Source organism: Macaca fascicularis, chromosome 5 (genome assembly GCF_037993035.2).
Source record: "Macaca fascicularis isolate 582-1 chromosome 5, T2T-MFA8v1.1".
Classification (NCBI taxonomy): Eukaryota; Metazoa; Chordata; class Mammalia; order Primates; family Cercopithecidae; genus Macaca; species Macaca fascicularis.
Window position 1 is genome coordinate 91,440,282 of NC_088379.1, and position 27,500 is coordinate 91,467,781.

The 27,500-nt window shown below is 36.8% G+C and overlaps 1 protein-coding gene across 8 annotated transcripts in view; it reads left to right on the forward strand.

Annotated features, from left to right (window-relative positions):
• ARHGAP24 (Rho GTPase activating protein 24) overlaps positions 1-27,500 on the forward strand; it is a 520,693-nt gene that overhangs the window by 417,016 nt on the left and 76,177 nt on the right. For all 8 annotated transcript variants that reach the window (XM_005555334.4, XM_074040041.1, XM_065544555.2 and 5 more), the window contains one exon: positions 23,086-23,208. In XM_005555334.4, coding sequence (XP_005555391.3) covers positions 23,086-23,208 — 123 coding nt within the window. The remainder of the gene's footprint in view (positions 1-23,085; positions 23,209-27,500) is intronic.

Sequence of the window (27,500 nt, forward strand, 5' to 3'; positions counted from 1 at the left end):
TTCCATAAAGCACAAGTTTCTTAAGATGATTTGCAAAGAAAAGTTTCATACGGAAATATATAAGGGAGTCTCTGTATATTGTCCTTTCTTGAGTTTTAACATTTCTAAATATGAAGACTTTGGGAAGTCCTGCAGAGAGGGGGAAAAAAAAAGAAACTGTTTATCTTGTGTCAACCTATGGTTTTTCACATGTATTTCATTCTGGATGATTTTTGATCAGGCGCAATCTCTAGTTAGGCCATGAAGCCTATTTTTCCAAGAATGTTGTATTAGGCCATTCTTGCATTGCTGGAAGAAATACCTGAGACTGGATAATTTATAAGAAAAGAGGTTTAATTGGCTCATGATCCTGCAGGCTATACAGAAAGCATAGCAGCATCTGCTTCTAAGGAGGCCTCAGGGAGCTTTTACTCATGGCAGAAAGTGAACCAGGAGCAGGCAGTTTACATGGTGAAAGCAGGAGTGAGGGGGTGGGGCGATGGAGTGGAAGGTGCAACACACTTTTAAATAACTACATTTTTTTTTTGAGAACTCACTATCATGGTAACAGCACCAAGTTGTCAGATATCTGCCCCCATTATTGAAACACTTCCCACGCAGGTCCCACCTCCAACATTGGGGATTGCAATTCAGGATGTGATCTCGGCAGAGACAAATATACAAACTATATCAAAAGTCTTTGAGAAATGTTACTAAATGAAATTTGACAAGATTTAAAGTGTTACTCACATTACTACCAATTTTTAATGCAATATGCCTTTGAGAATGTGCAACATTCAAAACTGAAAATTATTTTTTGGTGAATAATAATTTGTATTACCTGTGAATGAAATATTTGTATTACCTAATATGGTATCCAGAAATGAAATACCAAGGATTTACCAATTTTTTTTGTTTTTTTATTGGATGAAATAATTAGAAAGAAAGCGAAAATATGCAAAACAAATGATTTGTTACAGTTACTTAAGTGGCAATTTATATGAAGCTAAACTACTAAAAGTGCTCTTGTTCAGGCATTATTAAATATCTGCTGAATTAAAATTTGCAAGTAAATGCATTTTGTTGGTGAATGATCTTTGTCATATCACAAAACCCGAAAACAGACTGGTATAAAAAACAAATTACAAATGCGATTGTTGCCTTTAATTGTAGAATGAAACCTAACGTCATGCTCAGGGGACAAAAGACTTTACAAGATTGGTTACTTGGTATTTAATTTAATTTAATATGCTCAAAGCAATTTGAATTACATTTAATTTGCTTTTTTCTTCCATTACAAAAAAAAAAAAAACTAGAGAAGTCTGGATATAGAGGTACAGATAGGGTCAAAATCTAAGAAAGGATGCCTTTCCACTGTATTGGAAATGTTATTTTTCTAAAGGCAAAGTATTATTTGTTTTACATTACTGAAAAGAGGAGAAAGAAGGGTGCGAGGTGATTTACTAACCAGCATTTTTTCAGGTCATATGGGCCAGCCACTAAGCTAGGCATATTATATACATTATCCCATTTAAGCACAAGAGATTGTTTTCAAATCTTCTTATACTTTCAGAAAAGACAATCTGTTTTTTGACATGAAAAAATTGTGATAATAAACTCTTACATACTATGTCAATGTTCACACCATATACTCACTTCCCCATGTTTCTTACTTCATTCATCCTTTCTTCTCTTGTTCCTATTTTTCCTTCCTTTTTGGAAAACAGCACTGTGCAATTTGCTCAGTAAGTTTCCCTGAAAATGTCTGCAAGTGAATGAAGAACCATGCTTCCACAAGCTCTGTGTGGAAAGAGAATTTCCTTGCATTTGTTTTCCATTGAGCATCAGTCTTCTCCCTAAGCTTCTGTTGCACATTAATTTATTGTTGCACCTTACTCCTAAATGCATATGAAGAGCACTTTACCTTAAATGATAATAAATTGCATAGTAGGACTGTCAGAAGCAGTCAGTTTCTCCCACCCCCATATTTAATGATGCAAGGCAAAAAAAAGCCTTACATGCTTGGTTTCAAGTATGTGGATGATCTCAAATTGTGCACTTGGGTTACTTTTCATAGTTGTTTCACCTTGGTTTGTTCGTGGCACTGTCACCTGGGTACAAATTAGAACACTGGACATCTGCCAAGAAGGAGCTGAAATAAAACCATCAGCTCATTTTTTCTTGGCACCAAGGTCACTGCTAAGCTGTATTTAACCTGGAGCTGGAGGCTAACAACATTGTTTAGTGAAGGAGCAGTAGAATGCAGGTGTCTTATAATAAAGAGAGAATATGCAGACATTTATTAAAAGTTTTCACTCTTCTCATGGAAAAGAGTAAAAACCTATGATAAATATTTCAGAATTATGGCAACCACTGTAGCATACAAAGTACACATTGTAGGTTTTTCCAGCATAATTAAACCCACCACTCACATTAGGAAGCTGCTTATAACACTCTGTTGTTCCTTATAGTCAAATAAACGGGGTCACCCATGTCATATGGCTGGAGATGGTGTGCTTACTTGGCGGAAATGGGGTTGAAAAAGAAGGTACTAGTTAGGGTTGATAATATTCAAATGAAAAAGGCCAGGATCAGTCATGGTGATACTGGAGCTTAAAGCAAAAGAAAAAATCAGTGATAGTGATTCCATCTTAATTCTGATATTTTGCTCATTATGAATTTTCTGTGATAACTTGTTTTTAACATTATAAAAATATTATTTATCTTGATTACCGAGTATTTTGGTGCTATTGAATTTTGTACTATCCTAGCTTTAGCTTTACAAGCTAACATAAACTAAGAACAAAAGATGCCTGAAAATTATAGTGAAACAAAAATCACTATATTGACCCATATTTCACATAAATAAATAATAGATCTCCAAATTTCATCATTACTAGCTTTTAAGATTTTTTTAAATAATCATAAGATTTGGCAATGTAGTTATTAGCATCATGGAAGTCAGTAATAGGTTGACTTATGAACAAAATTACATGAAGAGAGGGATGAAAGACAAAAAGAAGAGATCTTTTTATATTTAAACAGGAGCTCATATCTTAGGCAGATTCCTCTCACTTGTTAGTTCACTCTATTTGTAAATCAGGGAGACATTTTCATTATTTCTATTTTAAAGAAGGGAAAAAGTTTAAATTCTGGCAGAAGGGAAGACATTAGTAAAAATGGAGACTGACTATGGAAGGAACTAATTGATTCATTTCATCTTCGTTAGAAGCAAAATGAAGGGAAAAATAATCTGATTTACATGAAATCTTGCTTGTTCAGACATCTAGCTATGAAATAAGGACTCAGCCTCAGCTGAACTCTGAGCTCCCATATCAGAGTTTCAAATGCTGTTTCCCCCTTTGTAGTTGTTAATATGTTCCTAGTGTTAGTATGTTTTTAGGTTCCAAGAAAAGGGAAAGCCCTCCTGTGGTCACCTTACCATTTGGCTTTCCTGTAACTGCCAACTTAAGAATAAATAGCCAAACATATCTAGTTCATTTTATTTAAAATTTTATATTTATTAAAATGTTCAAATATATTTTTCTCATCTGAATCACTTTACAAAACCTAAGGAGACATATCCACAGGAAAAGACGTATTGTCTTGACATTTATCAGGGATTATGCACTTCATCCTCTTTTTGAAATTGATTTCTTGAATGACTTCAACATGACACATTTTCTCTTTTGGGTTAGCTCCTCTGCAAATGAATTGTTGGCTGATACATAATTACCAGCAAAGGTGCACACATGTGTGAGCATCTGTGTGTATGTGTGTACATATGTGCTTATATGTGTATGTGTGTATGTGTAAGTGTTGTACTTACCCAGAATGACCTTGCTTATATTGGGATTAGAAATTGGAGATTTATATGCTTGTTTATTCCCTCATTAGACAGTAGATTACTTATGGATAAGAATTGTGTCTTAATTACCATTGTATCCATGGCTGTTCATTAGTTGGGTGCCTGCCAATATAGTGTTGTTTAAGATGAACTGATCCCAAAAATGATGCCTTGCTGCTACTCTCCCTGTATTGCGGATCCTCTAACAGTGGAGAGTTACTTGCAAGCAGTGAGCCTGGAAAAAGGTGGCAATATACAAGAAGAGCAAAATAAGAATCGGAAAAAGGGGCAAAAGAGAATTCTTTTGGCAACCCTCTCAGAGCTTGGACGTAAGCTGGAGGAAGTTCAGAGCAGGTGGAAACCAACTCAACTTGAAAAAGCTACACTGCAGAAGAGACACTTGAGCTAGGTCTTCAAGCACATAATCCTCACATGTGCTCATATTCCTCTCCCCATCTACACCACCATCTCGACTTTGGGACTATTTATCAAAACACTTTTCAAATTCCCCTGCTTTCAAAACATCCTCCCTGATAACATAAGTCAATATTTATTTTCTGTTTTCTTAGCAGATGATACTTCTTACCTCTGTATCATAAATAATTACACCTGACTCTGCTCAGTTCATGTCTTCCTTGTCATCTTCCTCATTTCATGGTTTGTCTCCTTAATAAGATCACAGGGTCCTGATGGATAGAAAATATATATTCTTTCTGTACTCATCACAGTGCCTTGGCAGTCTTGAAAGTATATAAAATTTAAGAAGGTGTAGCATTAAACTAGTTGTAAGTTATTATGTTTTTCCTTTGCACTGAAGTTGCTAGATATTTAGGCTTCTAGGAAAGAGGAGAATGTTGTAATTAAAAAGGTACATTTATGTCATTTATGCAAATTTAACTGTATCAGAGTCCCAACTGAAAAAGATGACACACTCAACAAAGGGGGCTTCTCTCCAAAGGGATTACGTACTAAAGTGTAATAATAATGGTTCTAATAATAGTGAAGGAGTTTTTCCAGTCTAAGAGACAATGGTAGAACTCTGAATAAGAGTTCCCTGTAGAAAAGTCTTCTGAAGAGTAGTGAGTTTTGGTCAAAATACAGAGCCAGCCGCAGACAATCCCAGAGCAAGGGAGTCAGGGAAGTAAATACAGATAGTATCAAGAACTGTTTACCTAACAAAAAGCTTTCTCAGATATAAAAGAAAGAGAGAGAGAGAGAGAGGAAGAAAGAAAGAAAGAGAGGAAGAAAGAGAGGAAGAAAGAAAGAAAGAAAGAAAGAAAGAAAGAAAGAAAGAAAGAAAGAAAGAGAGAGAGAGAGAGAGAGAGAGAGAGAAAGAAAGAAAGAAAGAAAGAAAGAAAGAAAGAAAGAAAGAAAGAAAGAAAGAAAGAAAGAAAGAAAGAGAGAGAGAAAGAGAGAGAGAAAGAGAGAAAGAGAGAAAGAAAGAAAGAAGAAAGAAAGAAAGAAAGAAAGAAAGAAAGAAAGAAAGAAAGAAAGAAAGAAAGAAAGAAAGAAAGGAAAGAAAGAGAAAGAAAGAGAAAGAAAGAAAGAAAGAAAGAAAGAAAGAAAGAAAGAAAGAAAGAAAGAAAGAAAGAAAGAAAGAAAGAAAGCCAGCCTTAATGGAAACAAATTAGTTTTAATGCTCAGGATGTTGTAAACCATCAAGGGTCATCCCTACCTGAGTTTCAATATGCTTTAGGTCTAGCTAGTGGACATGTTAAAGAATAATAAGTAATGAATGGAGCCAAATAATTCCAATTCACTAATCATTTAGCCAAGAAATATCTTGGGTTTTACTTAATTCAGCTTAACTGACTATACTTCCAGGTCTGATTTTGAAGTTAAAGGTTTAAATCTTGCTTCCTTGAGGTATTCTGAGTGGACTTAGGGTTTTTCATTATCTAAAATACTGAATCTGCTAACTTTGAGGTGTTTGCAGAGTGTACCATAGAGAAACACAGTGACCTTGATTTAAAATTGCTTTCAACTACAAACTTCAGTAAATAACTGGATTTATATGGGTTTTCTTTTCTTTTTTTTTTTTAATTTGTGGTGTGTGTATCTATGTGTGTAAACACGTTCCTCCCCATCAGATAAGATTAAGAAAGATTGCACATATCTATTCCCTCTTTGGTGGCTTTTCTTACATTATATTTAACCAAATATTCTATCACGTCTTACTGGGTAATAAGAATCTTATCCAAGGAATGTTGCCTTTAGTTTAGCAATATGCCTGTCGAATTGTCAATCCGTATTCGGAGTTTAGCCAAATTTAGGTTGGTAATTACATATGAATCAAAGAAGATGCCTCCAAACAGCGACTGGTTTACCGACTTCTAATACTGCTACATAAATCCATGGGTGTTCATTAAGTGTTAATTAATGATTGAATGCTAGGTTGAATTGACTTGTGGATTCTGACTTATTACTCTTTAATTTAAAATTATGAAATGCACAGCATCAATCTATCAGCAGGAAAGATCAAATTTTAATTTAGCGAGGGTGTCTAGAAAATTGTAGAGCTATAAGAATTCAGATAATTAGTTATTTGTACTAGATATGAAAGATCATGTTACAGGATCCTTGGGGTGTCGCTTTTCTGGCCTGAAACCTCTGGCTGGTGGCACCTTTGCCTGAGTTGCTCAGGCCCGCTGGGCTTTTTCCTCCTACTTGGCCTGGCAGGCTGCACTCAGCTGACTGGCCTGGATCCCACGCCTGCCAAGGGAGAGTCAGACATGGAGTGTGTGAGTGAGCGTGGGGTCCGGCCACTGCACGCTCACTCATGGTCAGACACACTGGCTGCTGCAGCGGGACCAGCAGCTCCAGCTGCCGGCACAGGTACTGGCTCTCAGCAAGGCTGCAGCTGGACCAGGTGCATGCAAGCAACTTCTCTGGCTGGCACCGGCGAACGCAGTGGTGCCCAGAAGCTTGAAAACACCAGGCACCACAGGACCCCAAAAAGGCAGTCACAGCAGTGGCCTGGGGAGCTCCCAAGTCAGAGCTCCCCGAGGGACCACAGTTCGTTTCTCCTCTTTGCCTGCAACGTGGAAAGCTAAGGGGTATGTTTCAGCCCTGTGTTGTAGCTCTTTTAGCTCTGCCATTCAGCAGGTTCCAAGTTCTTGTCCTGCGACCAAGAACTCAGACAAGTGGAGGGCGAGCAAAATGAAGAGGAGCTTTGTTGAGCAACAGAGCAGCTCACAATAGACGCACAGCAGGTAGCTCCTTTCCACAGTCAGGGTGTCCCAACGAGTGTTCAGCTCCTAGCAGAGAGGAGAACCTGGAGTGGGAAGCTCCTCTCTGCAGACAGGTCGTCCCGTCATGTCGGCAGTTCTCAGAAGAGCGGAGTCCCTGGAGTGTGTTGCTCCTCTCTGCAGCTGTTCGCACTACAACTCCTGCTATCAGCAGAGAGAGGAGCTCCTCTCTGCAGGCAGGTCATCCCATCATCTGCTCAGCTCTGACTGAGCCCAGGGGTTTCATGGGCCTCAGAGGGTTGGAAGTGTACGCAACTGGTCCATGAGCTGCCATGAGCAGCCCAGAAAAGGCTTCACAAGTTCCCACTCCTGTCCCTCGGTGAGACTGGCAACCTGGCCCCCAGCCTTCCGGTCATCCCTGGCTTGAAGGTGGGGCCTCACCCAGGACCCGCCCCCTTCGGTCCAGGAATCTGTCTGCCTCCCGCTGCCTTTCATGGTACCCTGCTCCACCCTGACTTTGCTCTGAGATCAGAGTGGACACAGGCAGCAGGGAGAAGCCAGGCAGCGGGGGCAGGCATTTCCGAGCCTGTGAGGGCAGGAGGGCCTTCCCGGGTCCTCAAGAGTGCAGCAATGCCTGTGTCTGCAGCTGCAGTTTGGATGGCTGCAGCTGCACCCAGGAGAGCGGGGCTCCTGCCTGCTCCACGGAGCAAGAGGCCTGAGTCTGCAGCCTGGTTTGGGTGGCTGCGGTGAAACCTGGGGAGCTCCCGCCCTAACTCGAATGGGGTGGGGCTTCCACTTGTCCCAGGCTTCACTTGTCCCTGGCTCCTGCCGGCTTGTGCAGCTCTGGCAGCGCCTCCCTGCTACAACACACATGATGGCAGTGGCAGGCTGTCTGGAGCGGCCACTGCCAGCAATAATACATAACCAAAAAAAAAAAAAAAAAAAAAAAAAAAATTAAAACAATGAAAAAGTCCTGGCAATATTTTCTAGACGCTTCAGCTTGCCTTTCTCTTTAATTTTAAAGTTTTCATTTCTAATCAGTTTTCTCAATTTTATGTAAAAAATGGGCGACTTTTAAAAGTTTTACCGTATTTATTGATAAGTGGATATTTATGAGAACATTGAAGACCTTGTGCCTTATTTTGCTAAGGACAGTCACCATTTTTTAAGGTTTGGGAACTCATTGCCGACTATTTTGAGAGGTGGAAACGAGTTGCTGAAATGGTTTAAGATTTTTCAGCTTCGTGATGATTCTCTAAATTATTCTCATTTGTTGTCATTTTTAAACATAAGACTACAACAGTACGGTTTTAGCCACCCGCAAATGATTATTGGGAGTCACAGTTTTAAGGAGGAAATTCATATTTTTATCCACTTAATATTACCTACAATTAGTATACAAGCATTTGTATTAAGAAGCAGATACAGGTTAACATTCTTTATAGGAACTTCTGTGTCTACAGTCAGTTTGGAAATAACCTGTGGCTTTCTGGCCTCCACTCCTTTTGTAGGGTCTTAAAATACTTGTAATTGGAATGGGTGAGACCCATCAGAATTAAGTGAGACCCCCTAATTCTAGACATAGATTTAAGAATTAACAGGGTGAACATTATTTTCAATATATGTTAAAAGAAGAGTTTACTTGATGAAATCATAGTTGATTTGAAATATGTTTATATCAAATGAGTTAAGAAAATATCCCCAAGTATCCTTAGGTGTGGAAGTGATAATGGTCCTGAAATACTAATATTTTTCTCCATACTAGGTATTTGAAACATTATACAAATGTTGTGTGTTCTATGAAGCAGCATGCCTTTATCTGAATGGCGGAGTTTGAATTCCAGTCCCATAAGACAAATTTCACATCCTGCTCTCCCACATGTATACACTGGAGCTCACAAAATCCAGAAAATTCAGACATAAACTGTGGGAAACAAAGCACAATGGACAGTTAAGCTGTTTTGATTACAAGCCAATTGTAATTGCTTAAGATAAAAAAATTTAAGCCCAAATCAGAGTTTTTCTTATTTTTACACTACTGCAATAATCACTAGTTGTCATTCATTGGGTGGAATAATTTAGTTTTGTGCTATCTATCATAGTTTTTTATTTGAAAATATCAGTTCTTTTGTGTATACCCAAACACATTCTCTAAAATTGCTGCTATGTAAAATTGGGTAATTAGCATCCATAGCAATTAACACTAAGAGACACTGTATGAAGAAAGTTGTTCCAGATAAATAAAGTTGCCAATGATCTCTTATTCAGTAAATATTGAAACTTGTTTAAAAATAAAAATAGTAAAATTTAACTTTGAAAATGATTTGAGTTTAACCACCTTCCTTCCTTATTTTGCCCCCAGGTAGAGTTGTAAAGAAACCTGCTCAATGCTATGTTACTTTCTTTCAATGATTCTTTTCTAGATGTTTTCTGTGTTTTTAAAGTAACATACTTTGGGGTGAAATCAATTATATGGATTGTTAAACCTTATTAAAGATCCTGAGAAGAGTGAGAATTTTTTTGCATAGCTTTAAAAAAACTATGGATGAATCTTTAAACCTCATCTCTCCTAAATTATCAGTTTTTCCCTCTCCAATGAGTAATTCCCATGAACATATAAACATTCTTTAATATTTCTCATTTTAAACCTCCTTGTACCACAACTCACCCATCCAGCCATTGCTGCCCCTATTTCTCTACTCCTTAATACATTAAAATGCCTGAAAGATTTGTTTGGACTGGCCCTTTCTGTTTGTTTCCCTCCATAATCTTATGAACACATTCCAGGCAGAATTTCATTTGTGCTGATCTGGTAGATTGAAACAGCTCTTGCAAGGTTGTTCAAAAAACTTCCTCATTCCCTAATCCAGTTATCTACATGTTGCCTAATCTAATGACCTCCATTTTCCCTAATCTAGTAGTCTATATTCACACACTTTTCATCTTATTTACTTCTCAATAGCATTTGACTTGTTGATTGTCATTTTCATTTAGCCTCTCTTGTTTCCTTTTTTAGCTTACTAAATTTTCTTCAACATAGCTACAGTATTATCTGGGGACCTCATTAGGTCCCTGTCTTTAAATATCATCTCATTGGTGACTTCCAAATGTATGCCTTTGGTCTAGACCTCTCCCCTAAACTCCTGACTTTGTTTTATTCACTGCTGTATCCTCAGAACTAGAATAGTGACTGGCATAACAACAGGTGTTCAATAAATGTATTGAATAAATGAATGAATGCTCTGCTTTACCTCCTAGGTTTCTTGTAAAAACCAAGTGAATCAAAGGATATAAAAGTAATTTGTAAACTGTAGATCACCCAGCAACTGTCATCTGATATTATGAGTCTTGCAGATTTGTAATATTAATAAACAATAAAATGAGTAAGATCTGAGGGAATTTTAAAAATGGATTTGAACATTTTAATCCAGATTTCAAAAGTGGCATGTCTCTCTGAATTCAATGTCCTATTTAACTCATCAAACTCTGGGCATCAGGGAAAGAGGTATAATTAATCTGTATTCCAATGCAAAGAGAAATACCTTAATGTTTGCTTTGATATAAGTATGGTATCTTTAATGCATGAGGCTCAGTAATTTGCCAGACTCAGTTATCTCAACTTGAATGACATGTCCTTGCAGAACTAGTTGCAGGGTTAATCATTTACAATGCAAATAGGCAATTAGATAAATTATATGATCCATAGCTTTAAAGCTTAGTACTTTCTGGCTGAGTGGCTGTCACTGAAAGAATAAGACATGAATACAAGCTAATAAGATGAGTGTGGCTGAAATACATGAATTCAAAAATTTATAGCCTCTACCTGCTATAGCGAATTATCTTACAAGAGTAGTGGTTCTTAATCTTTCTGATGCATCAGAATCACCCAGCAGGTGATTAAAAGCACAGATTGCAGGAGCCCATTGACAGTTTTGTTCAGTTAGTGTGGAATGAGGTCCAAGAATTCCCATTTCTAACAAGTTTCCAGGTACTGCCAAGGTTATTTGCTGTCATCTTAGACATACGGACTGAAGTTTTCATCACAGTTTGAGTAACCCTGCAATAGAGGGTTTATCACCATGTTTACAGGGAGTATAAAGTTCAATATAATTTCACATTTATTCCTCTATATGAAGAATCTTTGTCCCTTTATCAACATAATTGAGACCTTCTTGTTTTTAACTTTCATGACCATTAGGAATTCCTGTACTTCTCACCAATTTTCCTCAGTATTCAAGTCAGCCATACTGTTAGGGGACATCCGGACAGAATATGCCTTTAGTTTTAGGTTCATTTGTAAGTCAACAAACTCCCTGTCTTGCTCCTAAAGAAGTGGTATTCCATTTGCTACATGTTGTGGATTATTGCATCAGGGTTTGCTTTCTCTTGTAATTCTAGTCTGTATCAGCATTGGTGGAGTAACACTGATCTGAATATAAATACCATCTCTCATAGCAGCCTTCCTCCTATGTCAATCAGATACTTTGAATTCACGCATCTCCCAACCTATACTAAACTAAATTAGAAGAGGACATAAATTCTAGATACTTTGGCTCTGCCAAGAAAATGTTCTACCTTTATTTCTTGGAAGATTCTATCAGAAGAATGTAATTACATGCTGTGAAGGAAGTAACTAGATTCTGAACCTCTGACAAAAGTGAAAGTCAGAATATACTGTTGGACTTAAATTGAGATCCTGTTAACTTCCCAGTGCAATCTGGGAAACAATTATTCAAAACATAATAAATTATATCATTCTTTGACATGCTCAGCACAAATAGCACACTTTCAAAGGAGTAAGTCCAAGAAATGTGAAAGATAGTGAAATATAAACTTAGCCTATTTGAGATTTTAAGTTTCATGAATCACTGAAAAATAAATGTACCACAATTATACTTTTTTTAAAACATGACCAAAATAAAAGTCAATATTTACTTGAAAGAGAAATCAGTCATCACTTTCTTATTTATTTAGTTATTTACACTTTAAGTTCTGGGATACATGTGCAGAACGTGCAGGTTTGTTACAAAGGTAAACACATGCCATGGTGGTGTGCTGCACCCATTAACCTGTCATCTACATTAGGTATTTCTCCTAATGCTATCCCTCCTCTAACCCCTCATGCCCCAACAGTCCCCAGTGTGTGATGTTCCCCTCCCTGTATTCATGTTCTCATTGTTCAACTTCCACTTATGAGTGAGAACATGTGGTGTTTGATTTTCTATTCCTTTGTTAGTTTGCTGAGAATGATGTTCCAGCTTCATCTAGGTCCCTGCAAAGCACATGAACTCATCCTTTTTATGGGTGCATAGTATTCCATGGTGTATATGTGCCACATTTTCTTAATCTAGTCTATCATTGATGGGCATTTGGGTTGGTTCCAAGTCTTTCCTATTGTGAATAGTACTGCAATAAACATACATGTGCATGTGTCTTTATAGTAAAATGATTTATAATCCTTTGGGTATATACCCAGTAATGGGGTTGCTGGGTCAAATGGCATTTCTGGTTCTAGATCCTGGAGGAATTGCCACATTGTCTTCCACAATGGTTGAACTAATTTACACTCCCACCAACAGTGTAAAATTATTCCTATTTCTCTACATCCTCTCCAGCATCTGTTGTTTCCTGACTTTTAATGATCGCCATTCTAACTGGTGTGAGATGATATCTCATTGCGGTTTTGATTTGCATTTCTCTAATGACCAGTGATGATGATCGTTTTTCATATGTTTGTTGGCTGCATAAATGTCTTCTTTTGAGTAGTGTCTGTTCATGTCCTTTGCTCACTTTTTGATAGTTTTTTTTTTTTTTCTTGTAAGTTTATTTACGTTCCTTGTAGTTTCTAGATATTAGCCCTTCATCAGATGGATAGATTGCAAAAATTGTCTCCCATTCTGTAGGCTGCCTGTTCACTCTGATGATAGGTTCTTCTGCTGTGCAGAAACTCTTTAGTTTAATTAGATCCCATTTGTCAATTTTTGCATTTGTTGCCATTGCTTTTGTTGTTTTATTCAGGAAGCCTACCTATATACTGAATGATATTGCCTAGGTTTTCTTCCAGGGTTTTTATGGTTTTAGGTCTTATGTTTAAGTCTTTAATCCATCTTGAGTTAATTTTTGTATAAGGTGTAAGAAAGGGGTCTGGTTTCAGTTTTCTGCATATGGCTAACCAGTTTTACCAACACAATTTATTAAATAGGGAATCCTTTGCCCATTGCTTGTTTTTGTCAGGTTTGCCAAAGATCAGATGGTTGTAGATGTGAGGCATTATTTCTGAGGCCTCTGTTTTGTTCCATTGGTCTATACATCTGTTTGGTACCAGTACCATGCTGTTTTGGTTGCTGTAGCCTTGTAGTATAGTTTGAAGTCAGGTAGTGTGATGTTTCCAGCTTTGTTCTTTTTTCTTAGGATTGTCTTGGCTATATGAGCTCTTTTTTGGGTCCATATGAAATTCAAAGTAGTTTTTTTCTAATTCTGTGCAAAAAGTCAATAGTAGCTTGATGGGGATAGCATTGAGTCTGTAAATTACTTTGGAAAGTGTGGCCATTTTCACGATACCGATGCTTCCTATCCATGAGCATGGAATGTTTTTTCCATTTGTTGTTTCCTCTCTTAATTCCTTGAGCAGTGGTTTGTAGTTCTCCTTGAAGAGGTCCTTCACATCCCTTGTAAGTTGGATTCTTAGGTATTTTATTCTCTTTGTAGAAATTGTGAATGGGAGTTCACCCATGATTTGGCTCTCTGTTTGTTTATTATTGATGTATAGGAATGCTTGTGATTTTTTTTTACATTGATTTTGCATCCTGAGACTTTGCTGAAGTTGCTTATCAGCTTAAAGAGATTTTGGGCTGAGGCAATCAGGTTTTCTAAATATACAATCATGTCATCTGCAAACAGAGGTAATTTGACTTCCTCTTTTCCTATTTGAATGCCCTTTATTTCTTTCTCTGCCTTTTGCCTGATTACCCTAGCCAGAACTTCCAATACTATGTTGAATAGAAGTGGTGAGAGAGGGCATCCTTGTCTTGTGCTGGTTTTCAAAGGGAATGCTTCCAGCTTTTTCCCATTCAGTATGATATTGGCTGTGCGCTTGTCATAAATAGCTCTTATTATTTTGAGCTATGTTCCATCAATACCTAGTGTATTGAGAGTTTTTAGCATGAAGGGGTGTTGAATTTTATTGAAGGCCTTTTCTGCATCCATTGAGATAATCATGTGGTTTTTGTCATTGATTCTGTTTATGTGATGGGTTATGTTTATTGATTTGCATATGTTGAACCAGCCTTGCATCCCAGGGATGAAGCCAACTTGATTGTGGTGGATAAGCTTTTTGATGTGCTACTGGATTCAGTTTGCCAGTATTTTGTTGAGGATTTTCACATCAATGTTCATCAGGGATATTGGCCTGAAATTTTGTGTATGTGGATGTGTGTGTCTCTGCTAGGTTTTGGTAACAAGATGATGCTTGTCTCATAAAAAGTTAGGGAGGAGTCCCTCTTTTTCTGTTGTTTGGAATAGTTGCAGAAGGAAGGGTACCAGCTCCTCTTTGTACCTGTGGTATAATTTGACTGTGAGTCTGTCTGGTCCTGGGCTTTTTTTTGGTTGGTAGGCTATTAATTACTACCTCAATTTCAAAACTTGTTATTGATCTATTCAGGGATTTGACTTCTTTCTGGCTTAGTCTTGGGAGGGTGTATGTGTCCATACAAATGAATGTTTATTCATTTCTTCCAGATTTTCTAGTTTATTGCATAAAGGTGTTTATAGTATTCTCTGATGGTAGTTTGTATTTCTATGGGGTCAGTGGTGATATCCCCTTTATCATTTTTTATTGTGTCTATTTGATTCTTCTTTCTTTTCTTCTTTGTTAGTCTGGGAGCAGTCTATCTATTTTGTTGATCTTTTCAAAGAAACAACTCCTGGATTCATTGATTTTTTGAAGGGTTTTTCATGTTTCTATCTTGTTCCGTTCTGCTCTGATCTTAGTTATCTCCCGTCTTTTGCTGGCTTTTGAATTTGTTTGCCCTTTCTTCTCTCGTTCTTTTCATTGTGATGTTAGGATGTTGATTTTAGATGATTCCCACTTTCTCCTGTGGGCATTTGGTGTTATAAATTTCCCTCTAAACACTACTTTATCTATGTCCCAGAGATTCTGGTATATTTTGTCTTTGTTCTCATTGGTTTGAAAGAACTTATTTATTTCTGCCTTAATTTTATTATGTACTCAGTAGCCTTTCAGGAGCAAGTTGTTCAGTTTCCATGTAGTTGTGTGGTTTTGAGTGAGTTTCTTAATCCCGAATTCTAATTTGATTGCACTGTGTTCTGGGAGACTGTTATGATTTATGTTCTTTTGCACTTGCTGAGGAGTGTTTGACTTCCAATTATGTGGTTGATTTTAAAATAAGTGTGATGTGGTGCTGAGAAGAATGTATATTCTGTTTATTTGGAGTGGAGAGTTCTGTAGATGTGTATTAGGTCCGCTTGGTCCAGAGCTGAGTTCAAGTCCTGAATATCCTTGTTAATTTTCTGTCTCGTTGATCTGTCTAATATTCACAGTGGGGTGTTAACGTCTCCCACTATTATTGTGTGGCAGTCTAAGTCTCTTTGTAGGTCTCTGAAAACTTGCTTTATGAATCTAGGTGCTCCTGTATTGAATGCATATATATTTATGATAGTTAGCTCTTCTTGTTGCATTGATCCCTTTACCATTATGTAATGCCCTGCTTTGTCTTTTTTGATCTTTGTTGGTTTAAAGTCTGTTTAATTTGAGACTAGGATTGCAACTACTTCCTTTTGCTTTCCACTTGCTTGTTAAATATTCCTCCATCCCTTTATTTTGAGCTTATGTGTATCTTTGCACATGAGATGGGTCTCCTGAATACAACACACCAATGGGTCTTGACTCTATCCAATTTGCCAGTCTGTGTCTTTTAATTGTGGCATTTAGCCTGTTTAGATTTAAGTTTAATATTGTTATGTGTGAATTTGATCCTGCCATTATGATGCTAGCTGGTTATTTTGCCCATCAATTGATGCGGTTTCTTCATAGAGTCAATGGTCTTTACAATTTGGTATGTTTTTGCAGTGGCTGGTACCAGTTTTTCCTTTCCATAGTTAGTGCTTCCTTCAGAAGCTCTTGTAATGTAGGCCTGGTGGTGACAAAATCTCTCAGCATTTGCTTGTCTGTAAAGGATTTTATTTCTCCTTCACTTATGAAGCGATTCTCTTGCCTTGGCCTCCCAAAGTTCTGGAATTACAGGCATGAGCCACCATGGCTGGCTCAATACTTTTGTGTGTGTGTGTATGTGTGTGTGTGTGAGACTGAGTCTCACTCTGTCACCTCGGCTGGAGTGCAGTGGCATGATCTCGGCTCACTGCAACCTCCACCTTCTGGGTTCAAGTGATTCTCATGATGCCTCAGCCTCCTGAGTAGCTGGGATTACAGGCATGTGCCAACACATCCGGCTAATTTTTATATTTTCAGTAGAGACAGGGTTTCACCATGTTGTTCAGGCTGGTCTCAAACTTATAACCCCAAATGATCCACCCACCTTGGCCTCCCAAAGTGCTGGGATTACAGGCATAAACCACCATGCCCAGCCCTGAGCCACTGTGCCCAGCACTATACTTTTTATATGCATGTATTTGTGTTTTCAGTTTGAGCAAGGCAGAATTTTTACTTACTGTTCCCATTTTAGACATTTTCACAGTAAAGTTTGAGGAAAGGCAAGTCAGTAGTAATTTGTAGAATGTAGAATTTTTAAGTCAATTCTTTATATATCTATAACCAAAGAGACAGACTCTCAACAAATCATTTTTGCAAGGCAGAATTTTTACTTACTGTTCCCATTTTAGACATTTTCACAGTAAAGTTTGAGGAAAGGCAAGTCAGTAGTAATTTGTAGAATGTAGAATTTTTAAGTCAATTCTTTATATATCTATAACCAAAGAGACAGACTCTCAACAAATCATTTCCAAATTTAATTTTTAGAAACTTATTATAATTAATAAATACCAATCAATTTATAATTGGTTAATAAGTATTCATTTATAGCTACTTTGAACTTAAACATAAACTAGCTGCGTATTATAGAATAATTTCTTCTTACAAACAGATTATGACCTAGTAGGGGATATAAGAAATATGTAAAACAGTATTATAGTATGTACTGAGGAAATCAAAATGTAGAATTAATTTTATAACAATTGAAGATAACATTTAGTAATGTGTTTGTTGTGTGGTACCGACTACAAATGAAATGATAATTACTGTCACTGGGACCTTAATTAATTCTGATTTTTTGATTTACAGATTTTTAAATATTCAAATATATTATTGTAGACAAATACATTTTGTCAACTTTTCCATTGACAAAATGCGTTGAAATTTTACCATGCTGATATTTTTGAAATTACCCTTGGGGAAGAAATACGTGTAAAAAAAATCACTTAACAAATCATACCAAAACTCTTCAATTTTCAGGTAGTAAAATCTCTATATATGAAAAAGTTAAATACAATATTGAATGTGAGGACAATTTGTTCTCCAGCTTTATTTTGTGAATTGTGTGCTATTTTATGATTTTTGTTGTTATTTATTAAGAAGTGGCAGTATCCATAGATGCCCGTAATTTGTTGCTTGTGCTCCACATAACTCTGCTTGTTTTTCAAGTATCGATCACCATAAAAGGGAAGAAATATTTTTTCTCTCAGTAATTTCCCACTGATATACTTCAGAATTTACTTTTATTCTTGCAATTTATCACTAGAGTTCCACTACGAATAAAGTCCCAGACTAAGTTTGGGGAAAGTAATACTTAATACTTAAAAAAAATAAATAAGATCTTATAGCTGTATGATTGAAAATTATTAACTCTATTTAGAAGATTAAAATATTTTTCTATAGTCTATAATAAAATGGATAGCACAATAGTCTAGTTTGCAACTGATTTGCAGCTGGGAATGAGGAAACAGTTCACCCTTGAAGTTATAAGAGCATTTTTTTATATTGATTTCTTTACCCTACCTTTTAATTTTTGATTATGCATTTCTTAGTCTATTAAATTCATTAAGCTTTTCTTAATCTAACTTTAATTTTTATAAAAGTTGATCATGTCAAGCATCTATTTAAGAGGACCTATTTTATTTTTAAGAAAGAAAAATTTATGTCAAATCCAAATATATAGAATATCTCAATAAAATGTACAAATACCTTCAATTAGATATAAACAAGTAAAATTGAATGATGTGGTCAACTTAGTTAACAAAATCATAAATGCTTGATGTGTTAACAGCAACACTAAAGCATTGCTACCAACAAGAGTTAACATCTAAAAGTTGTATACTACTTTCTGACATGTGTTCTTTAAAATGTGAACAAATCTAGTGTCATTTAAAGTAGTATTATTTAAAAGATTACAACTGCATAAGATACTTATGTCCATGCAGAAATGAAGAAAGTAGAATGTATGCTGGTTAACATAATATGAATATAATGTGATATAATACACACACATATTACATATGGATTGAAGACTGGGAAACTCTCACCATTCCAGTGATAATTAGATCTCAACATTGCTTTTTAAAATTTCACCTCTTGAAAGAATTTTTTATTCGAAATGGTTAAACGGATCATTAAGTCTCATAAAGGGCTAAGGAAGAGAGTGAATCTTGAGCCACATGATTGAAAGTCAAAATTCCGAGTTTATTCATTTATCAAATCATATCTTTGGTAGGTTATTTTTAAGCCCCTTCACTTGCAAGGTAGTGCCAGGCTCTTAGAACCGAGGGGTTATGCATTAGAACAGATGGCACTTTCAGTTAGAAATCACCTATTTTTAGTACAGAGTATGTAGTTCATATCTATAGAAATTATATCTATATAATTGTTTAGTCACACCTTTAGTAATAAGTCTATATTTACACGAAGAATCATACAAAATGTTTTTCTAAATCATGCCCCACCCCTTGCTATTAAAATGAGGAATGAAGATCTAGATCCATAGATGAAATTCACAGATGGGATTTTGTATCTGTGATTGGCAGTCTAAATGAGATTCAGCGTCAGACATGCAGCACCATTGGCAGAGATAAAGCATCAAATGAAAAGTCAGGGGATAATGGCCAGTTGTGCATATCATTATTTTTCTTCTGCTTTCAGGTAGATACACACTGTAGCGGGTGCCACTCACTCTAATTACTAGGCCTGGAGTGACACACCAGGATATTGCTCTGTGAATTGCTAAGCATCCTTCAGGCAAAGACAATAATTACAATATTCTGATTTCAAAATGATAATATTTTGGGCTCAATACTGTGATATAAGAGGATCAGAATACAAAATTAATTTTTAGAACTGCACTATGCCAAATGAAGCATCTTTTTATTGTGCCATTTAGTTACTTCTACCACTTATATGTCATACAGCCAAGTATATGCATATTAATGTACGGTATATTTACATGTGCAGTATGTAATTTTAATGTGTATTGGTGTGCATATGTGTATCAAGAAAAATAACGCTTTTAGACTATCCCCGTTACTATTGACTAATTGTTCTCACTTATTAGATGTAATATCTCTGGGATCGATTTATTTACTTTTTGCATAGGTAAGGGTGAGAGATAATTAAATGACATAAATTTAATATTTACAACGTTTCTACTTTTGCCTAACATAGTGCTAGTATTTTTATGTACTTTATTTTGTTGAATTCTCACAAAAATTGACTAAGTATGTGTAATGATTTATAAAGCATAATCAAGATGACTGAGTTTCAGACTCCTTCCTTATACCATACACAAAAATCAACTCCAGAGGGATTAAAGACTTAAATGTAAAACTCAAAACTGTGAAAACCCTCGAAGACAACCTAGGCAATACCATTCAGGACATAGGCACAGGTGAAGATTTCATGATGAAAATGCCAAAAGCAATTGCAAGGAAAGCAAATATTGACAAATGGGATCTAATTAAACCAAAGAGCTTCTGCACAGCAAAGGAAACTACCAACAGAGTGAACAGACAGCCTACAGAATGGGAAAAAATTTTTGCATGCATCTGACAAAGTTCCAATATCCAGCATCTATGAGGAAATTAAACGATTCACAAGAAAAACACAACCCCATTAAAAAGTGGTCAAAGGACATGAACAGACACTTTTCAAAAGAAGACATAAATGTGGCAAACAATCATATGAAAAAAAGCTCAAAACCACTGATCATTAGAGAAATGCAAATCAAAACCATAGTAAGATGCCTTCCCACACCAGTCAGAATGGCTATTATTAAAAATTCAAAAATAATAATAACAAATGCTGGCAAGGTTGTGGAGAAACAGGAACACTTATACACTGTTGGTGGGCGTATAAATTAGTTCAACCACATCAAAGACAGTGTGTTGATTCCTCAAAGACCTAAAGACAGAAATACCATCTGACTGAGCAATCCCAATACTGGGTGTATACCCAAAGCAATATAAAGCAGTCTATTATGAAGATACATGCACACATATGTCCATTTCAACATTATTCACAATAGTGAAGACACGGAATCAACCCAAATGTCCATCAAATGACAGACTGGATAAAGAAAATGTGTTACATATACACCACGAAACACTATATAGCCATTAAAAAAAGAACAAGATCATGTTCTTTGCAGGGACATGAATGGAGCCGGAGGCTATTATCCTTAGCAAACTACCACAGGAACAGAAAACCAAACACTGTGTGATCTCACTTATAAGTGGGAGCTTAATAATGAGAACACATGGGCAAATAGAGGGGAACACCACACACTGACTGGGGCCTGTCAGAGGGTGGAGGGTGGAAGGATGGAGAAAATCAGGAAAAATAATGGGTACTAGGCTTAATACCTGGATGATGAAATAATCTCTACAACAAATCCCCATGACACAAGTTTATCTGTGTAACAAACCTGAACATGTATCCCTGAACTTAAAATCAAAATGTTTTTTAAAAAAAAGATCACTGAGTTTCCAGAAGTTAAATAACTCCCTGGAAGTCAAACAGCTAATATAAGATAAAACTGTGATTCTAGGTGGGTTTTCTTTGCCTTCTAAATCTATGATTTTTCAGATACAAGTTGTTTAAAGCAGGGGACCCCAACCCCTGGGCCACACAGCAAGAGGTGAGCCAAGGGCAAGTGAGCGTTACCGCCTGAGTTACCCCTCCTGTCAGATCAGTGGCAGCGTTAGATTCTCATAGGAGCAAACCCTATTATGAACTGCTCCTGAGAGGGATCTAGGCTGCCCGCCCCTTATGAGAATCGAACTAACACCTGATGATCTAAGGTGGAGCAGTTTCATTCCGAAACCATCCCCACCACCAGCCCATTTGTGGAAACAATGTCTTCCGCAAAACCGGGTCCCTGGTGCCAAAAAGGTTGGGGATCGCTGATGATCGACCTAGAGTGGAACTAGACATGTAAAAGAATCACGGTTTCCCTAGTAGTGAGATGTTTGCTATAATATGAAGAGGCTAGTTTTGTTTATTCAAAAGATTTGTCAACATTAGGAAACCTATTTGATATATTTTTTGAGCCCTTCCTCTGTTCCCATTTAGTTGTATTAAAATGTAATGCACCAATACTGGCTGTTCAACTGGTTGGCTTAAAATTACCACACTTCTCTGACTTTTCACCTGTTTCAAAAATTTATATCAATGCTAGAATAGTTGTCCTTCTCAACCTACAGCATTCATATAGAATTTAGAGGTCACAAACTCTAATGCCTGTAACTTTCAGAACTATGTGTGAACCATATTGAGTGTGAAATAACAGAGAGTGTGGTGCCTGTTGTAAACTGGAGCCTGCAAGTTCCTTGTGAAAGGATTTAGATCCACTTACAAACAAACAACATCTTAACCAAAAAAAACACTCAGATATGAATTAATTCAACCCAAGGGATCAAGTATACAACACTGCATGAAAATTAAATGTTGATAGATATTTGAGTACCTTAGAAGTTAGTATATTAACATATTATCAGGATCCCGTTAAATACTATTCTATTTCTTTAATTATTCCTTCTGTGAGCACCACTATTTTCAAAGACAGTGAAGGGGTGCAGGCTCTGATACTTGTCTTCAGAAATACTCCTTTAAACATAAAAGGTATAACGAAACCATGCCTCAAGACCTGTTTCAAGGTCAAATATGGTTATCCCTGTTTTGTAAGTGGGAAAATTAACTCACTGGGGAAACTTAAATGCGCTATAAAAGACTTCTAAGAAATTCAATTACATGCTTTGGAAGTCTAGCACTTCAAAGTTGTATTAGAGATTATAAAGGTTTTAAAGTTCATGAGTTGTTCTTTGGGGAAAAATACTACAGAAACCATCAAGGTTTTGCAGAGGCACTGCCAGAGTTTCCTAAAGCTCACCCTCAGGTGCGAGAGCCATCGGGGGTGTTGATCTGGCCTTTGTGTCTGTCCAGGCATGTCTTCTTCCCTGCCTCCTCTTCGTTTGCCTTCCTGAAGTTGTGATCTCAGGGGATGAGGTTCCTCTTCCAGAACAGAGGCATAAAGAAGAACCTCTGGGTCAAAGTTGTTGCATGTGGCTCTTTACTCTTTCCTGTAACTTCCATATCCAATCACGATGTCCTGGTGGCCTCTGTGTGTGTGCACTATGCAGAGCTCAGACTGTTTCATGCTTGCTTCAAATGAAAGGCCAAGCTCTGTGGACCACTTTTCCGTCTTCTCTGTCTTTCATTTTGTTTTTGCTATTTCTCCCTGTTCACCAGCTTCGAGTGAATAGATTGGATTATGAACTGATGCAGACCTATGGGTTGTTGCTAGGACAAAAAAAACCCAGGCTTTGTTTAGAAAATGACATTTGTTCTCCAGCTTTCTCCTGAAAACATAAGAGTCTCTCCTTTTTAAAATTTTTCTTTCCACTCAGAAACCATGGTAAATATTTCAATTCATTGGGTAGAACTTAGTACGGGCTGTCTTAGGCACAGTCTTTGTTTCAGGGGTTCCTCTGTAGGCTGATGATGAGGAATCTCTGGATGCAACCTCAGCTGCATGTGTTACTGTGTTTTCACAGGAGGCGATCGAGATCGGATGACAGCAAATCATGAGAGCTACCTCCTCATGGCAAGCACCCAGAATGATATGGAAGACTGGGTGAAGTCCATCCGCCGAGTCATATGGGGACCTTTTGGAGGAGGTGAGTGTACTTTAAAATCATGGAAAAATAGAAAGGTAGACCAAACCTGTTCATCCCTTTCCCCCAGCGAATGCTACTATTAGCTCCTGTATTCAAGGGGGTGAATGTTAAAATAAATTGTAAATTGATCAACATTATTTTTAGACAAAAATCCTGCAGGTTTAATTTAGATCATGTATCATTAATGACGAACCTTCTTCTGTGAATATGTTAAATGATAAAAAAAAAATTTTAGTGGTTTTTTTTTTAGTTTTGCATTTTCCCATGTTACCAACAATACACAGTTATGGGACTCACACTGTAAAACTAGATTAGTTAAGAACAGCTAGACATGAAGTGAGAAATTTATGACTAGTGGTTCTGGAAGATATCCCAGCCCCCAAATGCTCAATAGTATCAAAGAGGAATGCCACAACTTTTGATAATAATCTGATGATTATTCGAGTAAAAACATGCTTCAGATCAGTTAAGTGTTTGTAAATTTGAAAGTAAGTTTTTAAAAGGTTTGAGTTAACATCGGATTGAGAATGCACCATGTCAAGAATGAGCTAAAAAGATGCTATGAATAGAATTAAACAAAGGAAGAAAAGATTAAAGATGTGATCTTGGTATGCCAAAAAATAGAAAATAGAATCATATAAACAGAAAACTTATCTAATGCAAATGAGCAAATGGACCAAAAAAAAGCACAAAATTATTTATCTACAACCACAGTATATTTCCAAGAACATAATGCCTAATTTTTATACGGTGATATAGTTAAAAATAAATTGTATTAGGTCAAATTTACACTTTATAAACAATTACCATTCTCATATTTATTTTCCATTCTTGTGTATATTGTCAGCACCCTGAATTGAGACAGTGATTTTTTTATCTCTAAACATATCAGATGTTTCTTTGACTGACTGACCATTTTATATTTTAAAATAACTTCAGAAGTTTAGTTTTAAAAGTTGGTAAGTTAAAGTTAAAATAGTAAAGATTCATTGAAAACATGATTTTTACTAGATTAATGGCACGTGTTTGTAAAGTGTCTATGTTTTTTTTTTCTGCATGCTAATACAGCATTTTTATTAAAAAAAAGTTGCACTTGTAATAATTTCTTTTTTTTTAATTTATTTATTATTATTATACTTTAAGTTGTAGGGTACATGTGCATAACGTGCAGGTTTGTTACATATGTATACTTGTGCCATGTTGCTGTGCTGCACCCATCAACTCGTCATTTACATCAGGTATAACTCCCAGTGCAATCCCTCCCCCCTCCCCCCTCCCCATGATAGGCCCCGGTGTGTGATGTTCCCCTTCCTGAGTCCGTGTGATCTCATTGTTCAGTTCCCACCTATGAGTGAGAACATGCGGTGTTTGGTTTTCTGTTCTTGTGATAATTTGCTAAGAATGATGGATTCCAGCTGCATCCAAGTCCCTACAAAGGACTCAAACTCATCCTTTCTAATGGCTGCATAGTATTCCATGGTGTAGATGTGCCACATTTTCTTAATCCAGTCTGTCACTGATGGACATTTGGGTTGATTCCAAGTCTTTGCTATTGTGAATAGTGCTGCAATAAACATACGTGTGTATGTGTCTTTATAGCAGCATAATTTATAATCCTTTGGGTATATACCCAGTAATGGGATGGCTGGGTCATATGGTACATCTAGTTCTAGATCCTTGAGGAATCGCCATACTGTTTTCCATAATGGTTGAACTAGTTTACAATCCCACCAACAGTGTAAAAGTGTTCCTATTTCTCCACATCCTCTCCAGCACCTGTTGTTTCCTGACTTTTTAATGATTGCCATTCTAACTGGTGTGAGATGGTATCTCATTGTGGTTTTGATTTGCATTTCTCTGATGGCCAGTGATGATGAGCATTTTTTCATGTGTCTGTTGGCTGTATGAATGTCTTCTTTTGAGCAATGTCTGTTCATATCCTTTGCCCACTTTTTGATGGGGTTGTTTGTTTTTTTCTTGTAAATTTGTTGGAGTTCTTTGTAGGTTCTGGATATTAGCCCTTTGTCAGATGAGTAGATTGCAAAAATTTTCTCCCATTCTGTAGGTTGCCTGTTCACTCTGATGGTAGTTTCTTTTGCTGTGCAGAAGCTCTTTAGTTTAATGAGATCCCATTTGTCAATTTTGGCTTTTGCTGCCATTGCTTTTGGTGTTTTAGACATGAAGTCTTTGGCCATGCCTATGTCCTGAATGGTACTACCTAGGTTTTCCTCTAGGATTTTTATGGTATTAGGTCTAACATTTAAGTCTCTAATCCATCTTGAATTAATTTTCATATAAGGAGTAAGGAAAGGATCCAGTTTCAGCTTTCTACTTATGGCTAGCCAATTTTCCCAGCACCATTTATTAAATAGGGAATCCTTTCCCCATTTCTTGTTTCTCTCAGGTTTGTCAAAGATCAGATGGCTGTAGATGTGTGGTATTATTTCTGAGGACTCTGTTCTGTTCCATTGGTCTATATCTCTGTTTTGGTACCAGTACCATGCTGTTTTGGTTACTGTAGCCTTGTAGTATAGTTTGAAGTCAGGTAGCGTGATGCCTCCAGCTTTGTTCTTTTGACTTAGGATTGTCTTGGAGATGTGGGCTCTTTTTTGGTTCCATATGAACTTTAAAGCAGTTTTTTCGAATTCTGTGAAGAAACTCATTGGTAGCTTGATGGGGATGGCATTGAATCTATAAATTACCTTGGGCAGTATGGCCATTTTCACGATATTGATTCTTCCTATCCATGAGCATGGTATGTTCTTCCATTTGTTTATGTCCTCTTTTATTTCACTGAGCAGTGGTTTGTAGTTCTCCTTGAAGAGGTCCTTTACATCCCTTGTAAGTTGGATTCCTAGGTATTTTATTCTCTTTGAAGCAATTGTGAATGGAAGTTCATTCCTGATTTGGCTCTCTGTTTGTCTGTTACTGGTGTATAAGAATGCTTGTGATTTTTGCACATTAATTTTGTATCCTGAGACTTTGCTGAAGTTGCTTATCAGCTTAAGGAGATTTTGGGCTGAGACAATGGGGTTTTCTAAATATACAATCATGTCATCTGCAAACAGGGACAATTTGACTTCTTCTTTTCCTAACTGAATACCCTTGATTTCTTTCTCTTGCCTGATTGCCCTAGCCAGAACTTCCAACACTATGTTGAATAGGAGTGGTGAGAGAGGGCATCCCTGTCTTGTGCCAGTTTTCAAAGGGAATTTTTCCAGTTTTTGCCTATTCAGTATGATATTGGCTGTGGGTTTGTCATAAATAGCTCTTATTATTTTGAGGTACGTTCCATCAATACCGAATTTATTGAGCGTTTTTAGCATGAAGGGCTGTTGAATTTTGTCAAAAGCCTTTTCTGCATCTATTGAGATAATCATGTGGTTCTTGTCTTTGGTTCTGTTTATATGCTGGATTACGTTTATTGATTTGCGAATGTTGAACCAGCCTTGCATCCCAGGGATGAAGCCCACTTGATCATGGTGGATAAGCTTTTTGATGTGTTGCTGAATCCGGTTTGCCAGTATTTTATTGAGGATTTTTGCATCGATGTTCATCAGGGATATTGGTCTAAAATTCTCTTTTTTTGTTGTGTCTCTGCCAGGCTTTGGTATCAGGATGATGTTGGCCTCATAAAATGAGTTAGGGAGGATTCCCTCTTTTTCTATTGATTGGAATAGTTTCAGAAGGAATGGTACCAACTCCTCCTTGTACCTCTGGTAGAATTCAGCTGTGAATCCATCTGGTCCTGGACTTTTTTTGGTTGGTAGGCTATTAATTATTGCCTCAATTTCAGAGCCTGCTATTGGTCTATTCAGGGATTCAACTTCTTCCTGGTTTAGTCTTGGAAGATTGTAAGTGTCCAGGAAATTATCCATTTCTTCTAGATTTTCCAGTTTATTTGCGTAGAGGTGTTTATAGTATTCTCTGATGGTAGTTTGTATTTCTGTGGGGTCGGTGGTGATATCCCCTTTATCATTTTTTATTGCGTCGATTTGATTCTTCTCTCTTTTCTTCTTTATTAGTCTGGCTAGTGGTCTGTCAATTTTGTTGATCTTTTCAAAAAACCAACTCCTGGATTCATTGATTTTTTGGAGGGTTTTTTGTGTCTCTATCTCCTTCAGTTCTGCTCTGATCTTAGTTATTTCTAGCCTTCTGCTAGCTTTCGAATGTGTTTGCTCTTGCTTCTCTAGTTCTTTTAATTGCGATGTTAGAGTGTCAATTTTAGATCTTTCCTGCTTTCTCTTGTGGGCATTTAGTGCTATAAATTTCCCTCTACACACTGCTTTAAA